Source organism: Ammospiza caudacuta, chromosome 31 (assembly GCF_027887145.1).
Source record: "Ammospiza caudacuta isolate bAmmCau1 chromosome 31, bAmmCau1.pri, whole genome shotgun sequence".
NCBI classification, from domain to species: Eukaryota; Metazoa; Chordata; class Aves; order Passeriformes; family Passerellidae; genus Ammospiza; species Ammospiza caudacuta.
Genome location: NC_080623.1, coordinates 4,110,587 through 4,131,485, shown reverse-complemented (window position 1 = coordinate 4,131,485; position 20,899 = coordinate 4,110,587). Strand labels below are relative to the sequence as shown.

At 57.8% G+C, this 20,899-nt stretch overlaps 2 protein-coding genes across 2 annotated transcripts in view; both read left to right on the top strand.

Moving 5' to 3' along the window:
• Positions 1 to 14,519, top strand: part of ESPL1 (extra spindle pole bodies like 1, separase) — a 35,311-nt gene extending 20,792 nt beyond the window's left edge. The window contains exons 22-34 of the mRNA XM_058822004.1: positions 1,027 to 1,786; positions 1,874 to 1,957; positions 2,659 to 2,872; positions 4,139 to 4,341; positions 5,094 to 5,221; positions 7,628 to 7,750; positions 8,239 to 8,400; positions 9,086 to 9,247; positions 9,867 to 9,968; positions 11,782 to 11,894; positions 12,798 to 12,881; positions 13,609 to 13,773; positions 14,318 to 14,519. Of these exons, the coding sequence (XP_058677987.1) occupies positions 1,027 to 1,786; positions 1,874 to 1,957; positions 2,659 to 2,872; positions 4,139 to 4,341; positions 5,094 to 5,221; positions 7,628 to 7,750; positions 8,239 to 8,400; positions 9,086 to 9,247; positions 9,867 to 9,968; positions 11,782 to 11,894; positions 12,798 to 12,881; positions 13,609 to 13,773; positions 14,318 to 14,519 (2,502 nt within the window). The remainder of the gene's footprint in view (positions 1 to 1,026; positions 1,787 to 1,873; positions 1,958 to 2,658; positions 2,873 to 4,138; positions 4,342 to 5,093; positions 5,222 to 7,627; positions 7,751 to 8,238; positions 8,401 to 9,085; positions 9,248 to 9,866; positions 9,969 to 11,781; positions 11,895 to 12,797; positions 12,882 to 13,608; positions 13,774 to 14,317) is intronic.
• A 1,486-nt stretch (positions 14,520 to 16,005) lies between these two features.
• Positions 16,006 to 20,228, top strand: PFDN5 (prefoldin subunit 5). Its single transcript, XM_058822184.1, has 6 exons — positions 16,006 to 16,101; positions 16,829 to 16,931; positions 17,578 to 17,609; positions 17,724 to 17,798; positions 18,858 to 18,963; positions 19,813 to 20,228. Exons 1-6 carry the CDS (start codon positions 16,030 to 16,032, stop codon positions 19,887 to 19,889), a joined length of 465 nt encoding a protein of 154 aa, XP_058678167.1. The 5' UTR covers positions 16,006 to 16,029; the 3' UTR covers positions 19,890 to 20,228.
• Positions 20,229 to 20,899: the final 671 nt, after the last annotated feature.

The following is a 20,899-nucleotide window of genomic DNA, read 5'->3' as shown; positions in this document are numbered from 1 at the left end:
GGTGGAGGAAAGGTTTGGGATGGAAATTTGGGGGGAAAAGGTTTGGGATGGAAATTTGGGGGGAAAAGGTTTGGGAAGGGAAATTTGGGATGGAAATTTGGGGGGAAAAGGTTTGGGAAGGGAAATTTGGGGGGGAAAGTTTGGGGGGAAAAGGTTTGGGAAGGGAAATTTGGGATGGGGAAATTGGGTGGAGGGAAAGTTTGGGATGGAAATCTGGAGGGAAAATTTTGGGGGGAAAGGTTTGGGAAGAGAAATTTGGGGGGGAAAATTTGGGAAGGGAAATTTGGGATGGGGAAATTTGGGGGGAAAAGGTTTGGGAAGGGAAATTTGGGATGGAAATTTGGGGGGGAAAAGGTTTGGGAAGGGAAATTTGGGATGGGGAAATTGGGTGGAGGGAAAGTTTGGGATGGAAATCTGGAGGGAAAATTTTGGGGGGAAAACTTTGGGAAGGGAAATTTGGGATGGGAAGTTTGAGGGGCAGAAATTGGGAGGGAAATTGGGGACGGAAATTTGGGGGGAAAATCGGGAGGAGGGAAATTTTTTGCAGGGAAATGATTGGGGGGGAAAGGTTTGGGAAGGGAAATTTGGGGGGAAATTGGGAGGAGGGAAAGTTTGGGAAGGGAAATTTAGGGGGGAAATTTGGGGGGAAAATCGGGAGGAGGGAAAGTTTTGGGGAAAATGATTGGGGGGGAAAGGTTTGGGAAGGGAAATTTGGGGGGAAATCTGGAGGAGGGGAAATTTGGGGATGAAGGTTTGGGAAGGGAAAAGGATTTTGGAAGGGAAAACTTTGGGGGAGAGGAGAAGTTTTGGGGGGAAAAGGAAAAGTTTAAAATGGGGAAAAAATTTTGGGGGGTAGAAAAAGTTTGTGAGGGAACATTTTGGAGAGGAAATTTTGGGAAATGAAGGAAAGTTTTAGGGGGAAAATTTGGTGGGGTTGGGGGAACTTCATGTGGAAAGCTTTGGAAGTTGAGGAAAAATTTTGGGCTGAAAATTTTGTGCTGAACCCCTTTGTCCCCTCTCTTTCAGGTGACATTCAGTGACAGCGACCCCGAGGAGCCCCAAAATCCCCCAGATCCCCCCAAAACCACCCAGAAAAGTTCCTGTGCCAAGAGGAGGATTCAGCCCCAAAAATCCCCCAGGAATTCTCCAGGAATTGGGGCTCGGACCCGGCGGGGACGGCCCCGAAAGGAGCTGGGGACCCCCAAAAAGAGGGAAAAAAGGGGAATCAAGCACGAGGAAAATGTGGAAAAGAAGGAAAATGACATCCCCCAAATGGCTCTGGAAAAGAGGGAAAGAAGGGGAAACTCCAGAGTGGAAAATGTGGAAAAAACAGGAAATCCTAACATGGAAAATGTGGAAAAAATGGGAAATCCCAAAATGGAAAATGTGGAGAAAATGGGAGATCCCAAAATGGAAAAAACGAGACATCCCAAAATGGAAAATGTGGAAAAAATGGGAAATCCCAAAATGGAAAATGTGGAAAAAATGGGAAATCCCAAAATGGAAAATGCGGGAAAAAGGGGAAACCCCAAAACGGAAAATGTGGAAAAGAAGGAGAAGGGAAAACCCAAAAAACCTCTGGAGAAGAAGGAGAATAGGGGACCCCGCCGGGCTGGGGGTCCCAGGGAGAAGAAGGAGAGGGGGAACCCCCAAAGTGGAATTTTGGAGGAAAAGAGGAACTGGGAATTTTCTGGGATTGAGGAGCGGGACCCCCTGAGGGCCGTGGAAGAGGAAGAGGAGGAGGAGGAAGAGGAGATGAGCTTCGAGCTCCCCCCGCTACCCCCAGGTGAGTTTGGGGGATTTTGGGGGAGGTTTCACCTTGGTGACCCCAAATTTGCCTTTTTTAACCCCAAAACTGCTCCATCTTTTCCAGGTGGGGCCAGCAAGGAAATGCCAGGAATTGGGGACAAGGGGGATCCCCCAAATCCAGAGGGACCCCAGCCCTCTGCCCAGCCTGGTGAGCACCTGGAATTTGCAGGATTTGGGGAATTTTGGGGGGATTTTGGGGTTCAGCTGGGCATGGCCTGGCTTTTCCAGGGGTTTTCCTTCGTTTTCCAGGAATTTTCCTTCTTTTTCTCAGGAGTTTTCTCTCCAGAACTTTTCCCCAAAACTTCACCTCTTCCCCTCAAATTTTCCCTTCTTCCCCAAAACTTTTCCTCCCAAACTTTTCCCAAACTTTGTCTGTCCTGTCCTGACCCCTCCTGTCCCCACTGACCACTGTCCCCTCTGTCCCCCCAGGTGACCCCTCACTGGACACTGTCCCCTCACTGGACACTGTCCCATCTGTCCCCACTGACCACTGGCTCCTCTGTCCCCTCAGGTGACCCTTCACTGACCACTGTCCCCATTGTCCCTTCTGTCCCACAGGTGCCCCCTCTCTGGCCACTGTCCCCTCTGTCCCCATTGACCACTGTGACCTCTGTCCCCACAGGTGACCCCACACTGGACATTGGCCCCTCACTGACCACTGTCCCCTGTCCCCTCTGTCCCACAGGTGCCCCCTCTCCGGACACGGTCCCCTCACTGACCACTGTCCCCTCTCCGGTCGCTGTCCCCTCTGTCCCCACTGACCGCTGTCCCCATTGTCCCCACAGGTGTCCCCTCCCTGGCCGCTGTCCCCTCTGTCCCCACTGACCGCTGTCCCCATTGTCCCCACAGGTGTCCCCTCCCTGGCCGCCGTCCGCTCGCTGCTGGCCGAGGCGCTGGCCTGGCTCGGGCACTGTCCCCCGGGCTCTGTCTATGCCCAGCTGTGCCAGCTGCTGGCGCTGGCCCTGGGGGACAGGGACCCGCTGGGCACGGCGGGGCTGCTGGCCGAGTCCCTGGGTGTCACCCTGCGCCACCAGCTGCTGGCCATCGTCCACGCCAGGGCACGGTGGGTCACGGGGTGGCACCTCTGTGTGGCGCCCTGTCCTCTGTCCCCTTCCCAGTGTCCCCATCCAGTGTCCCCATCCAGTGTCCTCATCCCTGTCCTCTGTCCCCTTCACAGTGTCCCCATCCAGTGTCCTCATCCCTGTCCTCTGTCCCCTTCACAGTGTCCCCATCCAGTGTCCTCATCCCTGTCCCTGTCCCCTTCACAGTGTCCCTGTCCAGTGTCCCTGTCCCTGTCTGGTGTCTCCATCCTCTTCCCAGTGTCCCCATCCCTGTCCCTTTCCCAGTGTCCCCATCTCTGTCCAATGTCCTTGTCCCCCTTCCCAGTGTTTCTTTCCCAGTGTCCTCATCCCTGTCCAGTGTCCCCTTTCCAATGTCCCCATCCAATGGCCCCTTCCAGTGCCACATGTTAATGTCCCTGTCCCCTTCCCAGTGTCCCTTTCCCAGTGTCCCCTGTCCCTTCCTAGTGGCTCTGTCCAGTGTCCCAATGTCCCCATCCAGTGGCCCCTTCCAGTGCCCCATGTCAATGTCCCCATGCCCTGTCCAGCGTTCCCTGTCCTGTGTCCCCATCCAGTGTCCCCATCCCTGTCCTGTGTCCCCATCCCCTGTCCTGTGTCCCCATCCAGTGTCCCCATCCCTGTCCAGTGTCCCCTGTCCCTTCCAGTGCCCCATGTCAATGTCCCTGTCCCCATTCCAATGTCCCCATTCCAATGTCCCCATTCCAATGTCCCCATTCCAATGTCCCCATTCCAATGTCCCCATTGATGATTCCTCCATGGGGAAGGGGCTCATCCCATATCCTACATCCCAACAGGGAATGGGGCTTATACCAGATCCCACATCCCATATCCTGTATCCCATACCCATATTCCTCATCCCATATCCCACATCCCACCTCCCATATTTCCATCCTGTATTCCACGTCCCACATCCCATATCTTGCATCCCATATCCCGATCCCATCTCCCATATTCCCATCCCAATCCCATAACCCCATCCTGTATCCCATATCCTTTATCCCATATCCATATCCCACACCCCATCTCCCATATTCCCACATCCCCATCCCATATCCTGTATCTTATATCCTGTATCCCATATCCCAATCCCATATCCAGATCCCACAGCCCCACATCCCAATCCCATATCCAGATCCCACACCCCCATATCCCAATCCCATATCCAGATCCCACACCCCCATATCCCTCATCCCCCATCCCCAAATCCCCATCCCGGCCCCATCCCAAGGAATTTTGGGATGACCCCACAGGAAGAAGAGGAAAGCAGCAGCAGCCGGAGGGGACATCTCAGATCAGCTCCGGGGCCTCTCCCTGGATTCCCAAAATTCCCAGGATTCCCAGGATTCCCAGTCCCACCTGGCCGAGCTCGAGGAGCTTTTCCAGTTCAGCTCCGCGGGTTTGGGGCCGGCGCAGCGGGAGCGGTTCCGGGAGCAGCTCCAGAAGATTCCCAATGGTCAGTGCTGGGATTCTGGGCTGGGAGACCCCCAAATTCCCAGTTTGGGGGCTGGGAGATCCCAAATTCCCAGCGTGGGGATTGGGAGATCCCAAATTCCCAGCGTGGGGATTGGGAGATCCCAAATTCCCAGTTTGAGGGTTGGGAGATCCCAAATTCCCAGCGTGGGGATTGGGAGATCCCAAATTCCCAGTTTGGGGACTGGGAGATCCCAAATTCCCAGCGTGGGGATTGGGAGATCCCAAATTCCCAGTTTGAGGGTTGGGAAATCCCGAATTCCCAGTTTGAGGGTTGGGAAATCCCGAATTCCCAGTCTGGAGATAAAATCCCAAATTCCCAGTTTGAGGGTTGGGAAATCCCGAATTCCCAGTCTGGAGATAAAATCCCAAATTCCCAGTTTGAGGGTTGGGAAATCCCAAATTCCCAGTCTGGGGATAAAATCCCAAATTCCCAGTTTGAGTATTTGGTGACCTTGAATGGGGTGGGAATGGTTGGAATTTAGGTCTGGGAATTTTTCCAGTTTTGGGATTCCATGGGGTGGCATTCCAGGGTCAGTGCCACATTTGGGGTGTCCCCGCAAGTGTCACCGTGTGCCAGCTGTCCCTGGTCAGTGCCACCCCCGGTGCCCTTGGGGACACGGAGGTGGCCTTGGATGGGGTGGGAATGGTTGGAATTTTTCCAGATTTGGGATTTCGTGGGGTGGAATTTTGGGGAATTCCAGGGTCAGTGCCACGTTTGGGGTGTCCCCTCAGGTGTCACGGTGTGCCAGCTGTCCCTGGTCAGTGCCACCCCCGGTGCCCTCGGGGACACGCTGCTGCTGACCCGGCTGGAGCGCGGCCAGGAGCCCGTCAGCGTGCGCATCGCCACCGAGCGCTGCCAGGTCAGAGGGAGCTTCATCCTCCTCATCGTCATCCTCGTCTTTGTCATCATCATCCTTATCCTCGTCTTCTTCCTTATCCTCGTCTTCTTCCTTATCCTCGTCTTCATCCTTATCCTCATCTTCATCTTTGTTCTCATCTTCATTCTCATCCTCCTCCTCGTCTTCATCCTTATCTTTATCCTCATCGTCATCCTCCTCCTTCTCTTTCTCCCTCTCCTCATCCTCCTCCTCATCTTCATCCTCCTTCTCCTCATCCTTCTCTTTCTCCTTCTCCTCATCCTCATCTTCATCTCTGTCCTCCTCCTCATCGTCATCCTCCTCCTTCTCTTTCTCCTTCTCCTCATCCTCATCTTCATCTCTGTCCTCCTCCTCATCTTCATCCTTCTCCTGGGAGGGGTGGAGGGCCCTGACCATTACAGGCATGGGATCCTGGCTCCATCCTTTTCTTCCTCGCCCTCCTTTCCTCCTCTTCCTCCTTTTCCTGGGATGGGGACACCTGCAATTCCAAAGATTGGGATCCCAAATCCATCCTCATCCTCCTCTCCCCGTTCCAGGGATTGAGATCCCAAACCCTTCCCCATTGCAGGGATTGGGATCCCAAACCCCTCCAGATTCCAAGGACTGGGGATCCCAAACCCCTCCTGTCCCATTCCAGGCCCCCCTGAGCAGGATCCTGTGGGAATTTGAATGGATCCAGCAGAATTTGGGTTGTCACCCCAAATTCCAGGGACTGGGATCCCAAACCCCTCCCGATTCCAGGGATTGGGATCCCAAACCCCTCCTGTCCCATTCCAGCCACCCCAAGCGGGGTCCTGTGGGAATTCAAGTGGGAGCAGCGGAGTCACCCCAAATTCCAGAGATTGGGATCCCAAACCCCTCCTGATTTCAAGGATTGGGGATCCCAAACCCTTCCTGTCCCATTCCAGGCCACCCTGAGGAGAGTTCTGCAGGAATTCAAGGGGGGGGAGCAAGGGGGTGACGAATTCAAGGGGTCACCCTGAATTCCAGGGATTGGGATCCCAAATCCCTCCCAATTCCAGGGACTGGGATCCCAAACTCCTCCAAATTCCAAGGATTAGGATCCCAAACCCCTCCAGATTCCAGGGATTGGGATCCCAAACCCCTCCTGTCCCATTCCAGGGATTGGGATCCCAAACCCCTCCTGTCCCATTCCAGGCCCCGCTGAGCGGATCCAGTGGGAACAGTGGGGTCACCCCAAATTCCAGGGATTGGGATCCCAAACCCCTCCAGATTCCAAGGACTGGGGATCCCAAACCCCTCCTGTCCCATTCCAGGCCCCCCTGAGCAGGATCCTGCGGGAATTTGAATGGATCCAGTGGGAACAGTGGGGTCACCCCAAATTCCAAGGATTGGGATCCCAAACCCCTCCCAGTTTCAAGGATTGGGGATCCCAAACCCCTCCTGTCCCATTCCAGGGACTGGGATCCCAAACCCCTCCTGTCCCATTCCAGGCCCCCTGAGCAGGATCCTGTGGGAATTTGAGTGGATCCAGCAGAATTTGGGGTGTCACCCCAAATTCCAGGGACCGGGATCCCAAACCCCTCCCAATTTCAAGGACTGGGGATCCCAAACCCCTCCTGTCCCATTCCAGGCCCCGCTGAGCGGATCCAGTGGGAACAGTGGGGTCACCCCAAATTCCAGGGATTGGGATGCCAAACCCCTCCAGATTCCAAGGACTGGGGATCCCAAACCCCTCCTGTCCCATTCCAGGCCCCCCTGAGCAGGATCCTGCGGGAATTTGAATGGATCCAGTGGGAACAGTGGGGTCACCCCAAATTCCAAGGATTGGGATCCCAAACCCCTCCCAATTTCAAGGATTGGGGATCCCAAACCCCTCCTGTCCCATTCCAGGGACTGGGATCCCAAACCCCTCCTGTCCCATTCCAGGCCCCCTGAGCAGGATCCTGTGGGAATTTGAGTGGATCCAGCAGAATTTGGGGTGTCACCCCAAATTCCAGGGACCGGGATCCCAAACCCCTCCCAATTTCAAGGACTGGGGATCCCAAACCCCTCCTGTCCCATTCCAGGCCCCGCTGAGCGGATCCAGTGGGAACAGTGGGGTCACCCCAAATTCCAGGGATTGGGATCCCAAACCCCTCCAGATTCCAAGGACTGGGGATCCCAAACCCTTCCTGTCCCATTCCAGGCCCCCCTGAGCGGGATCCCGCGGGAACAGTGGGGTCACCCCAAATTCCAGGGATTGGGATCCCAAACCCCTCCCAATTTCAAGGACTGGGGATCCCAAACCCCTCCTGTCCCATTCCAGGCCCTGCTGAGCGGATCCAGTGGGAACAGTGGGGTCACCCCAAATTCCAGGGATTGGGATCCCAAACCCCTCCAGATTCCAAGGACTGGGGATCCCAAACCCTTCCTGTCCCATTCCAGGCCCCCCTGAGCAGGATCCTGCGGGAATTCGAGCGGATCCAGCGGGAGCAGCGCGAGGCCAACGCCTGCACCGAGCGCCAGGAGTGGTGGGAGCGGCGATCCCGGCTGGACCTGCGCATGCAGGTGGGACAGGGACCCCAAAATCCGGGAAAAAACCCCAAAACTCCCCCGGGATTCACTGGAAAACCCCCTGAAAAACTCCCCTGGGATTCCTGTGGGATTTTTCCTTGGATTCCCTGGAAATCCCCCTGAGATTCAATGGGATTTTCCTGATTCCCTGTGGGATTTCCCTGAGATCCCCAATGGGATTTTCCCTGGGATTCCCTGGAAAATACCCTGAGATTCAATGGGATTTTCCCTGACATTCTCTGGGATTTTCCCTGGGATCCCTGATGGGATTTTCCCTGGAAATCCCCCTGAGATTCCATGGGATTTTCCTGATTCCCTGTGGGATTTTCCCTGAGATTCCTGTGGGATTCCCTGTGGGATTTTCCCTGGGATTCCTGCTGGGATTTCCTTTGGGACTTTTGCTGGGATTCCTGAGGGATTTCCCATAGCAATCCCAGATTTTTGGGGTCGGGATCCCGTTCCCATTGTGTGTTTTTCCCCAGAGCCTGATCCAGAGCCTGGACTCGGAGGTTTTGGGGTGCTGGCGGGGGCTGCTGCTGCCCCGGGATCCCGAGAATTCCCCCCTGGATGAGCAGGAATTGTCCCAACTGCTCCAGGAGCTCCAGGAATGCGGCTGGGAGCGCCCCGAGCCCGCCCTGCTCCGGGTATGGGGCTGGGGTTTGGGATTTGGGGTTTAGAATTTGGGATTTGGGGTTTGGGGCTGCTCCAGGAATGCGGCTGGGAGCGCCCCGAGCCCGCCCTGCTCTGGGTATGGGGCTGGGATTTGGGAATTTGGAATTTGGGAGTTGGGATTTGGTTTTGGGACTGGGATTTGGGATTGGGAGTTGGGGTTTGGCATTTGGGGTGGTGATCATTCAATTTGAGGGTGCTGATCCCAGGATTTTTTGGGGTTCTGATCCTGGATTTTGGGATTCTGATCCCAGAATTTGGGGATTCTGATCCCAGAATTTGGGGTTCTGATCACAGAATTTGGAGTGCTGGTCTCAGATTTTGGAGTTCTGATCCCATTTTTTGGGATTTCCCCCTGGAACTGTCCCTCTGTGTCCCCAGGTGCTGCCGCCAGTGCTGTCCCCAGCTGATGTCCGGTCTCTGGCCGCAGCGCTGTGTCCAGCCCAGGGTTCTCCCAGATTTTGGGGTTCTCTCACATTTTGGGGTTTTGATCCCACATTTTGGGATTTCCCCCGTAATATCCCTCTCCCTCCCCAGGTGTTGCTCTCAGCGCTCTCTCCGGCCGCTGCCCTGTGCCCGGCCCGGGCTTCTCCCACATTTTGGGGTTCTGATCGCATTTTTGGGGGTTTTCCCCCTGTAACCATCGCTGTCCCTCCCCAGGTGCTGCTGTCCGTGCTCCCCGTGGCCGATGCCCGCTCTCTGGCCGCTGCCCTGTGCCCGGCCCGGCCGCTGCGGGCGCGGCTGCTGCTGGACGAGGCCCTGGAGCGGCGCCGGGAGAGCCCCGGGGGCAGCGCGGGGTCCCTGGTGCTGCTGCTGGACAGGGTGAGAGCCCGGCCTGCGTCCCCACCTCCCTTCCTCACCATCATCCTCCTCCTCTTCTCCCTACTCCCGCTTCCCCTTTCCTCCTCTTCTTCCTCCTCCTTTTCCCCACTTTCTCTTCCTCTCCCTCCTCTTCCTCCTTCTCTTCCTCTTCTTCTCCCTATTCCCACTTCCCTTTTCCTTCTTCCTCCTCTTCCTCGTTCTCCTCCTTTTCCTTTTTCCTCCCCCTTCTTCCTTCCCTTTCCTCCTCTTCCTCCTCCTTTTCCTTCTTCCTCCTCCTCTTTCTCCTCCTTTTCTGTTTTCTTCCTCCTTTCTCCCCTTTCCTCCTTTTCCTCCTCCTCTTCCTTCTTCCTCCTCCTCTTCCTCCTTTTCACCACTTCGTCTTTGTTTTCCTCCTCTTCCTCCTCCTTTTTCCTTCGTCCTTCTCCTTTTCTTCTTCCTTTCCCTTCTTCCTCCTCCTCTTCCTCCTTTCCCCCACTTTCTTTTCCTCCCCTTCCTCATCTTCTTCCTCCTCCTCTTCTTCACCTCCCTTTTCCTCTTCCTCCCCTTTCTCCTCCCCTTCCTCCTCCTCCTCTTCCTCCCCTTTCCCTTTTTCCCTCACGCTGTCCCGTCCCTGTCCCAGCACCTGCAGCGCCTCCCCTGGGAGAGCTCCGGGACCCTGCGGAACGTTCCGGTGACGCGGCTGCCGGGGCTGCGCTTCCTGCTGCGCTACGGGATAGCACAGGTACCTGGGGACACACCTGGGGACACCTGGGGACACAGGGACACACCTGGGAATGGGCACACACGCTGCCAGGGCTGTGCTTCCTGCTGCGCTATGGGCTGGCACAACAGGTACCTGGGGACACACCTGGGGACACCTGGGGACACCTGGGGACACAGGGACACACCTGGGAATGGGCACACACGCTGCCAGGGCTGTGCTTCCTGCTGCGCTATGGGCTGGCACAACAGGTACCTGGGGACACACCTGGGGACACACCTGGGGACACCTGGGGACACAGGGACACACCTGGGAATGGGCACACACGCTGCCAGGGCTGTGCTTCCTGCTGCGCTATGGGATAGCACAGGTACCTGGGGACACACCTGGGGACACAGGGACACACCTGGGGACAGCTGGGGACACAGGGACACACCTGGGGACACAGGGACACACCTGGGAATGGGCACACACACTGCCGGGGCTGCGCTTCCTGCTGCGCTATGGGCTGGCACAACAGGTACCTGGGGACACACCTGGGGACACCTGGGGACACCTGGGGACACAGGGACACACCTGGGGAAACCTGGGGACACCTGGGAATGGGCACACACACTGCCGGGGCTGCGCTTCCTGCTGTGCTACAGGATAGCACAGGTACCTGGGGACACACCTGGGGACAGCTGGGACACACCTGGGGACAGCTGGGACACACCTGGGGACAGCTGGGACACACCTGGGAATGGGCACACACACACACCTGGGACTTGGGACACACACTGCCTGTGCTATAGGATAGCACAGGTACCTGGGGATACACCTGGGGACACAGGGACACACCTGGGGACAGCTGGGGACACCTGGGGACAGGGACACACCCCTGGGACACACCTGGGGACAGCTGGGACACACCTGGGAATGGGCACACACACTGCCGGGGCTGCGCTTCCTGCTGTGCTACGGGCTGGCACAACAGGTACGGGGACAGCTGGGGACAGGGACACACCTGGGATTGGACACACTCATCTGGGATTGGGGACACCTGAGGGGACAGGGACACACCTGGGGACAGCCACAAACCTCTGGGATTGAGGACACACCTGGGACAGGAACTCACCTGGAACACACCTGGGACTGGGGACACACCTGGGGACAGCTGGGATTGGGGACACAGCTGGGATTGGAGGGACAAAATGGGGTTTGGGGCTGATTTGGGATCAGCTCCTGCAGGTACACCAGAGGGACAAAAACCTGGGGACAGGGACACATCTGGGGTTGGGGACACATCTGGGACACACCTGGGGTCAGGCACACACCTGGGATTGGGGACACACCTGGACAATAGGGACATACCTGGGGACACCTGGGATTGGGGACACACCTGGGGACAGGGACACACACCTGAGATTGGGCACACACCTGGGCACAGGGACACACCTGGGGACACACCTGGGGACAGGGACACACCTGGGGAATAGGGACACCTGGGGACGGGGACACACCTGGAGACACACCTGGGGACAGGGCCACACCTGGGCACACACACCTGGGGACAGGGCCACACCTGGGACACACCTGGGGACAGGGACACACCTGGGGACAGGGACACACCTGGGGACAGGGCCACACCTGGGACACACCTGGGGACAGGGACACACCTGGGGACAGGGACACACCTGGGGACAGGGACACACCTGGGACACACCTGGGGACAGGGACACACCTGGGGAATAGGGACACCTGGGCACACACACCTGGGACAGGGCCACACCTGGGACACACGTGGGTGCCGTTCCCGTTTTGGGGTCCCTCACCCCCCGGCGTTTCCCTGCAGCGCTCGGGGTCGGTGCTGAGCCGGGGCGTGAACCCCAAAAACGCTTTCTACGTGCTGAACCCCCAGCGGGACCTGGGCGGCACCGAGGAGCGGTTCCGGGCCTGGTTCGAGAGGTGCCGCCCCAAAACCACCCCCGGGACCCCAAAAACCCCCCCAGAATCCCAAAAATCCTCACCAGGACCCCAAAAACACCCCTGGGACCCCAAAAATTACCCTGGGACTCCAAAAACCCCACTGGGATCCCAAAATCCTCCCTGGAATCCCAAAAATCCCCTTCAGGACCCTAAAAGCCCCCTGGGATCTCAAAAATACCCCTGGGATTCCAAAGATCCCCTCCAGGACCCCCAAAATACCCCCAGAATCCCAAAAAACCACTTGAGATCCCAAAAATCCTCTCCAGGATCCCAAAAATCCCCACAGAATCCCAAAATACCCCTCAAGGACCCTAAAAATCCCTTTCAAAACCCCAAAATTTCTTAGGGAACCCCAAATCCTGCCCTTTCTCCCCAGTTTGGGTTCTGCACCCCAAACCCTGCCCCTTTTCCCCCATTTTCCTTCTCCCATGCCGATTTTCCCATTTTTCCCATTTTTTTTGCCCCGTTTTTCCCCCATTCCCAGCGAGCCCGGCTGGCACGGGGTCTCCCATGCCAATTTTCCCATTTTTCCCATTTTTTGCCCCGTTTTTCCCCCATTCCCAGCGAGCCTGGCTGGCGCAGGGTCTCCCATGCCGATTTTCCCATTTTTCCCATTTTTTGCCCCGTTTTTCCCCCATTCCCAATGAGCCCGGCTGGCACAGGGTCTCCCATGCCAATTTTCCCATTTTTCCCATTTTTCCCCCATTTTTCCCCCATTCCCAGCAAGCCTGGCTGGCACGGGGTCTCCCATGCTGATTTTCCCTTTTTTCCCATTTTTTTCCCCCATTTTTCCCCCATTCCCAGCAAGCCCGGCTGGCGCGGGGTCTCCCATGCCGATTTTCCCTTTTTCCCATTTTTTCCCCGTTTTTCCCCCATTCCCAGCGAGCCCGGCTGGCGCGGGGTCTCGGGGGCGGCGCCGACCCCGCAGCAGCTGCAGGAGGCACTGGGGGAGCGCGACCTCTACATGTGAGAGACCCCCCAAAAACCGGGGGGCTGGGGTCGGGGTTGGGGGGGATTTTGGGGAGATTTGGGCCTGATTTGGGGTCGGATTTTCGGGACATTTCGGGTTGGATTTGGGGTTGAATTTTCGGGACATTTGGGGTTGGATATTGGGGAGATTTGGGGCTGATTTGGAATTGAATTTTGGGGTGGATTTGGGGCTGAGTGGGGGGGGGATTTGGGGTTCATTCAGGACTGGATTTGGGGCCAGATTTGGGGTTGGATTTGGGGCTGATTTGGGGTCGGGTTTGGGAGGGATTTTGGGCTCATTTGGGGTTGGATTTTGGGGATATGTGGGGTCGGGTTTGGGGTTGGATTTGGGGGAGATTTGGGGCTGGGTTTGGAGATGATTTGGGGTTTGTATTTTGGGGAGATTTGGGGCTGGATTTAGAGTTGACTTTTTGGGACATTTGGTGTTGGATTTTGGGGCGATTTGGGGCTGATTCAGGACTGGATTTGGGGCCAGATTTTGGGGTAGATTTGGGATCTGGTTTGGGGATGATTTGAGGTTGGATTTTGGGGATATTTGGGGCTGAATTTGGCGCTGATTAGGGGTGAGTTTGGGGTCAGTTTTGGGGTCAGATTTGGGGTATTTTTGGAGCTTTTTTTTTCAGCACTCCCTGCTGGTTTTGTGGTCGGTTTGGGGCTGATTTGGGGTCGGTTTTGGGGCTGATTTTGGGGTCCATCCCCGCAGTTACGCCGGTCACGGAGCCGGGGCGCGGCTCCTGGACGGGCAGAGCCTCGCCCGCCTCCCCTGCCGGGCCGTGGTTTTGCTCTTCGGCTGCTCCAGCGCCGCCCTCGCCCCGCGGGGAACGCTCGAGCCCTCGGGCCCCGTGCTCAAGTTCGTCCTGGCCGGGTGGTGAGTGCGGGATTGGGGTTAGAGGTTTGGGATTGAGGGTTTGGGATTGAGGGAATTGGGATTTGGAGGTTTGAGGGTTGGGGGTTGAGGATTGGGGGTTTGGAGTTTGAGGTTTGGGGGATTGGGGATTTGGGGTTTGGGCGTTTGGAGATTTGGGGGATTGGGGTTTGCGGTCGGAGGTTTGGGGGAATGGGGATTTGGGGTTGAAGGTTTGGGATTTGGGGATTGGTGGTTTGGGTTTGGGGATTGGAGTTGGGGATTGGGAGTTTGGGGATTAGTGGTGGTTTTGGGGGTTTGGGGCTCTGGGACTTTGAGGTGTCTCTATTTTTGGGGATTCTCCCTGTGATCACAGCCCCATTTTGGGGTCTCTCTGTATTTGGGGTGCATCTCTCTCTGTATTTAGGGTGTGTGTCTCTGTATTTGGGTGTATTTCTCTCTCTAGCTGATATCTCACATCCCCGTTTTGGGGTGTCTCTATATTTGGGGTCTCTCTCTGTACCTGGGCTCTCACACCCCCATTTTGGTGTCTTCCCCCCGTTTCCAGCCCGCTGGTGCTGGGGAACCTGTGGGACGTCACGGACCGGGACCTGGACCGGCTGGCGCAGGCGCTGCTGCGGGGGTGGCTGGGGGGGGGCCCCGGGACCCCCCTTTTGGGGCAGCTGGCCCAGGCCCGCCAGGCCCCCCGCCTCAAATCGCTCATCGGGGCCGCGCCCGTGGCCTACGGGCTGCCCGTCAGCCTCTGCTGAGGGGGGCCCGGGGGGCCTTGAGGTGTTTGGGGTTCCCCTGTTGTCAGGAGTTAAGGTTTGGGGTGCCTTTGGCATCTTTGGGGTTCCCTCATTGCCGGGAGTGAGGGTTTGGGGTTCCCTCATTGCCAGGAGTGAGGGTTTGGGGTTCCCCCATTGTTGGGAGTGAGAGTTTGGGGTCCCTTTGGTGCTTTTGGGGTTCCCTCATTGCCGGGAGTGAGGGTTTGGGGTTCCTTTGTCATCTTTGGGGTCCCCCCAATGCTTGGAGTGAGGGTTTGGCGTCTCTTCGGGGCTCTTCCATTACCAGGAGTGAAGATTTGGGGTTCCCCCACTGCCAGGAGTGAGGGATTGGGGTTTCCCCCATTGTTGGGAGTGAGAGTTTGGGGTCCCTTTGGTGCTTTTGGGGTTCCCCCATTGCCTGGAGTGAGAGTTTGGGATCCCTTTGGCATCTTTGGGTTTCCCCCATTGTCAGGAGTGAAAGTTTGGGGTCCTTTTGTCATCTTTGGGGTCCCCCCATTTCTGAGAGAGCTGCCCTGGAGTGAAGGTTTGGGGTCCCTTTAGTGTTTTTGAGGTTCCCCCATTGCCCAGAGCTGCCCTGGAGTGAATTTTTGGGGTCCCTTTGGTGTTTTTCAGGTTTCCCCATTGTCAGGACTGAGGGTTTGGGGTTCCTTTGTCACCTTTGGGGTTCCCCCATTGCCTGGAGTGAATTTTCGGGGGGGATTCCAGTTGTTTTTGGGGTCCCCCCATTATTTATAGGGGAGAACTGGGGGGTGCCCCCATTGCCTGGGGTGGCATTTTGGGGTCCACTTGTGGCCTCTGGACTCCCCCATTTGTTAATTTTGGGGTCCCCCCATTGCCTCTGGTGACAATTTTGGGGCTCCCACCCCGCGGGGATTTTTGGGCTGTCTGAAGGGAGAGGGGAGAGTCGGAACTGCCTTAATTTTAACAGAATTTTAACAAAATTTTTAACAAAATTTGTTTTTATTTTTGCCTGTTTTGCAACAATAAAGCTGCTGCCTCTGCACTGACCCCTCCTGAGTCTTTCTGGGCCCCTCCAAATCTCTTAGGCCCCCCCCAAATTTCTCCTGGACCCCCAAAAAATCTTTTCTTAGAACCCACCCTCCCCCCCCGGTCCTCCGAGCCGCCAGGGGGTGCCCTCACAAATGGCGGTGCCCGGTCCTCCGAGCCGTTAGGGGGTGCCCTCACAAATGGCGGTGCCCGGTCCTCCGAGCCGTTAGGGGGTGCCCTCACAAATGGCGGTGCCCGGTCCTCCGAGCCGCCAGGGGGTGCCCTCACAAATGGCGGTGCCCGGTTCTCCGAGCCGCCAGGGGGTGCCCTCACAAATGGCGGTGCCCGGTTCTCCGAGCCGCCAGGGGGTGCCCTCACAAATGGCGGTGCCCGGTTCTCCGAGCCGCCAGGGGGTGCCCTCACAAATGGCGGTGCCCGGTCCTCCGAGCCGCCAGGGGGCGCTGCGGCGGCGGCCGCGGCCCCGGCTGAGGGCGGGCGGTCCAAGATGGCGCAAACCGTGAGCGTGGGGGAACTGGGGCTGCCCCAGCTGGAGCTGCTCAAGGGGCAGCTGGAACAGGTGCCGGGGGGATCGGGAAGGGCTCTGGGGGAGGTTTGGGGGTCGTGCGGAGGGAGGGGTCGCGGTACGGGGGCAGGGGGGAGTGTGGGTGGAGGAGATGCGGGGATGGGAGGGGTCTGGGCAGGGTCCTGAGGGGAGTTTGGGGGGCCCGGCTGGAGCAGGGCTGGGGGGTTTTGGGGGTCCCGAGGCCCGGGGGTCGCAGCTGGTGCAAATCATGAGGGGCTGGAGGGGAATTTGGGGGGCTCCTGAGGGGGTTTTGGGGGTCGGGGGTCCCGGCTGGAGCTGCTCCAAGGGCGGCTGGAACAGGGCTGGGAGGGCTTGGGGGAATTTGGGGCTCCTGAGGGGGTTTTGGGGGTCGGGGGGTCCCGCCTGGAGCAGGGCTGGGGGGATTTTGGGGGTCCCGGCGGGCAGGGGCCCCGGCTTGGAGGGCTCTGAGGGGGATTTGGGGGTCCTGAGGCCCGGGGGTCACAGATCATGAGGGGCAGGAGGTGAATTTGGGGGGCTCTGGGTTTGGGGAGGGTCGCAGAGCCCCCGGGTGCCCCCCACCCTTGGCGCCCACCCCAATTTCCGTGACCCCCTCCCCAAAAAGCGTCGCATCCTCCTCATCCCTTTGGGACCATTGGGAGTCTCCCCCTTTGGACCCCCTCCCTCAAATCCCAACCCTGGGGGTCTCCCCTCAATCCTGGGACCCCCCCAGACCCCCTGGACACCCCCAAATTCCCCGCAGGAGGTGGAGTTCCTGTCCTCGTCCCTGGCGCAGCTCAAGGTGGTGCAGACCAAGTTCGTGGAGGCCAAGGAGTGCCTGAATGTGCTGCACAAAGGCAATGAGGGTGAGACCCCCCAAAAAACCCCCAAATCCTCACTGGGGGGGTCCCCAAAATCCCCCAAATCTGGATCCGGGGGGTTTAAAACCTGGGGGGAGCCCCCAAATTGTGATGGGGAGCTGTGAATCCTGTGGGAGGTCTGTGAATTATGGGGAGGGCAAATTGGGATTTGGGGGGGGTCCCAAATCCTCAGGGGGTCCCCAAAACCCGGAGGGGTCCTCAGATATCAAAGGGGGGGTCCTAAATTATGGGGGAGAACCCCCAAATCCTGAGGGGGGGGGGGGGGTCAAAAGCTGGGGAGGGTCCCCAAATCTTGATGGGAATCCTGAGGGGGGTGGGGGAAATTTTGAGGTGGTTCCTCAAACCTAAAGGGGGTCCCCAAACCCAAAGGGGGGGTCCCCAAACCCAAAGGGGGGGTCCCCAAACCCAGAGGGAGCTGGGGGAGAGCCCCAGATCCTGATGGGGGTCCCCAAAACCAGAGATTATTCCTAAACCCCAAATCCTGATGGGGGAGCCCCAAATCCTAATGGGAACCCCCAAACCAGGGGGTTCCTAAACCCCAAAGCCCAATGGGGCCCCCCAACCCAAATCAACCCCTGGGGAGGGGATTTTGGGGTGGTTTTGGGGTGTCCTGATCCCCCTCTTTCCACAGGGAAGGATCTCCTGGTGCCTCTCACCAGCTCTGTATCCTTTTGCTGCTCCTGGGACCCCCCAGACCCCCATGGTGGGTGGGTGGGTGCCCCCCTTTGTGCCCCCTGTGCCCCCCTTTGTGCCCCCCGTTTTCCATGACCCCCCCAGATGTACGTGCCAGGCAAGCTGCAGGACACACGGACGGTGCTGGTGGATGTGGGCACCGGTTACTACGTGGAGAAGGTGGGCAGGGGGCGTTTGGGGGGGCTGGGGACCCCCATTTCCACCTGTCCATCCCATTTCCCCCCTTCCCCACTTCCCCACCCCATTTTTTCCATTTTTTCCCTTTTTTCCCCAGCATTTTTTCCCTTATTTCCCCCCATTTCAGACCCATTTTTCCGATGTTTTTTCCCTTATTTCCCACCCCTCTTTCCCCCCTTTTTTTCCCATATTTCCCACCCCAGTTCCCCCCCATCTTCCCCCATTTTTCCCATATTCCCCCCCGATTTTTTCCCTCATTTTTTCCCCTATTTCCTCCCATTTCCATCGTGTTTTTCCAATGTTTTTTCCCTTATTTTCCTTTTTTCCCCATCCTGTTTTTCCTCATTTTCTCACCCCATTTCTCTCTCTCCTCCTATTCCCACCCTGAATTTTCCCTCACCCCATTTTCCCCCATTCCCACCCTATTTTTCTTCATTTTCCCCTCATTTCCCCCATTTCCCCCCCTATTTTTCTTCATTTCCCCTTTAATTTTTGCTGGTTTTCCCCCAGTCTTCCCATTTTCCCCATTTTCTCCCATTCCCACCCCATTTTCTTCATTTTATCCAAATTTCCCCTTAATTTACCCCAATTTTCCCCCAAATTTCTCTTTTTCCCTGTTTTCCCCATTTTCCCCCATTCCCACCCCATTTTTCTTCATTTTCCCTTAATTTTCCCTGGTTTTCCCTCATTCCCACACAATTTTTCCTAATTTTCCCCTCTCTTCTCCCCTTCCCACCCCATTTCCCCCCAATTTTCCCCTATTTTCCCCTAATTTACCCAATTTTTCCATTTTCCCCCTGTTTTTCCCACTTCCCACCCCATTTTTCTTCATTTCCCCCCAATTTTCCCCAATTTCCTCCTCCTAATTTTCTCCCAATTTTCCCCAATTTCCTCCTCCTAATTTTCTCCCAATTTCCCCCAATTTTACCCCATTTTTTCCTCATTTTCCCCAATTTTACCCCATTTTTTCCTCATTTTTCCCCATTTTTCCCATTTTTTCCTCATTTTTCCCCATTTTCCCCATTTTTCCCCCATTCCCAGTCAGCCGACGACGCCCGGGCGTTTTTCAAGCGCAAAATCGAATTCCTGACGCGGCAAATGGAGAAAATCCAACCGGCCCTGCAGGAGAAGCACGCCATGAAACAGGGTGGGTACCCCCAAAATACCCCTGAGACCCCCCCCCCAATACCCCTGAGACCCCCAGGACACCCCCAAATACCCCCTGAGACCCCCAGAGTGCCCAAACATCCCCGGGACCCCCACCCCAAAACACCCAAAACCCAAGCGGCCCTGCAGGAGAAGCACGCCATGAAACAGGGTGGGTACCCCCAAAATACCCCTGAGACCCCCCCCAAATACCGCTGAGACCCCCAGGACCCCCCCTGAGACCCCCAGAGTGCCCAAACTCCCCTGGGACCCCCCCAAATACCCCCAGGACCCCCCCAGTCACCCCCTGAGCCCTTCTGGTCCCCCCCAGACACCCCCAAACACCCCCTGACCTTTCCCCCCTTAATTTTTGGGGTCCCTCCTTGACCCCCCTTTACCCCATCCCAAATTTCGGGGTTCCCCCTGGTCCCAGAGTCCCCCAGTCCCCCAGACCCCTCCCCACTTTTGGGGTCCCTCCCAGTCCCAGGGTCGCCGTTCCCCCCTCCCCACTTTTGGGGTCCTCTCCTTTGTCCCATTTTCCTCCAGACCCCTCCCCACATTCAGGACCTTCCCATCCCCAACCCCTCCCTTGGTTTGGGGGTCCCCCTTTTCCCCTCCAGATTTTGGGGTGCCCTTTTCCCCTCCCTTTGTTTGGGGTTCCGTTTTGCTTCCCCTGCTTTGGGGTTCCCCTTTTCCCTTCCTGGTTTTGGGGTCTCCCCCGTTTTTTTGGGTCCCCCTTTCCCCCCTCCCAGGGTTTCCCCCATGTCCCCCCTGACCCCTCCCCAGTTTTGGGGTGCCCCCATTTTTGGGGTGCCCCCGTTTTCGGGGTGCCCTGACCCGCTCCCCCCAGCCGTGCTGGAGATGATGACGCAGAAGCTGCAGCAGCTGACGGCGGCTCAGGGGGTCCCGGCGGGGGCCAAGGCGTAGCCCCCTCCCCAAATTCCTGCAGAGGGGATTCGGGGGTGCAGCCCCTCCCCAAAACCCTGCACTGGGGCTGCACCCCCACCCCAGAACCCCACAGAGGGGATTTAGGGGCACAGCCCCCTCCCCAAATTCCTGCAGAGGGGATTTGGGGGTGCAGCCCCCTCCCCAAAAAAACCTGCAGAGGGGATTTGGGGCTGCACCCCCTCCCCAAATTCCTGCACTGGGGATTTGGGGCTGCACCCCCTCCCCAAATTCCTGCACTGGGGATTTGGGGGTGCAGCCCCCTCCCCAAAATCCCGACCCTCCCTCATTTTGTACCAGTCCCTGGAATAAAGCAGAGACGGCTCCGAGGGGCTCTGGGGTTTTTTGAGGGGGGGTCCCGGGTTTGGGGGGATGAGAGACCCCCGCGTTTGGGTGGGGTCCCTGTCCGGCGGTCTGGGAACATTCAGGGCCATTTGGGGATGGGGTCCCGGGGGTGTCTGGGGGGTCCCGGGGTTGTTTTCGGGGTCCCGGCGGGGCTGAGCCCCCTCCCCAAATCCTTCCTGAGCCGCGTCCTCCCGGCAGCGGCCACGAGGTGGCGACAGCGACAGGGACGGGAGGGGACAGGGAGGGGAATGGAGATGACGATGGTGACAAGCTGGGGACAGGGCTGTGACGAGGTGGGGACAGGGCTGTGACAAGGTGGGGACAGGGACAGGGCTGGTGACACGGCCAGGGTCGGGCTGGTGACAGTTTGGAATTTGGGGACAGGGCCAGGCGGTTCCTGTGTCCCACCAGGCTCGGGCTCTGCTGCCACCCCACCCCATCTCGTGTCCCCAGGGGTGGCAGTGTCCCCGCACAGCCGGGGGGTGTCTGTCAGTGTCCCTGTCCCTGTCACTGTCGCTGTCCCCGCTGACAGCCAGCACCGCCGGGGGGGGAGGTGACAAGGCGTGACACCGGGGATGACACAAAAGCCGTGGGGACATCTCTGGCCGGCCTGGAGGTGCCACCACCCCCCTCGCTGCGTGTCACCC

Bases quoted from the DNA above. Each gene is read 5' to 3' on its own strand.
- PFDN5 (XM_058822184.1), top strand. From the start codon at position 16,030: ATGGCGCAAACCGTGAGCGTGGGGGAACTGGGGCTGCCCCAGCTGGAG. The intron at 16,932-17,577 runs GTGAGACCCCCC...CTCTTTCCACAG, and splicing joins GCTGCACAAAGGCAATGAGG to GGAAGGATCTCCTGGTGCCT. The intron at 17,799-18,857 runs GTGGGCAGGGGG...CCCCATTCCCAG, and splicing joins CCGGTTACTACGTGGAGAAG to TCAGCCGACGACGCCCGGGC.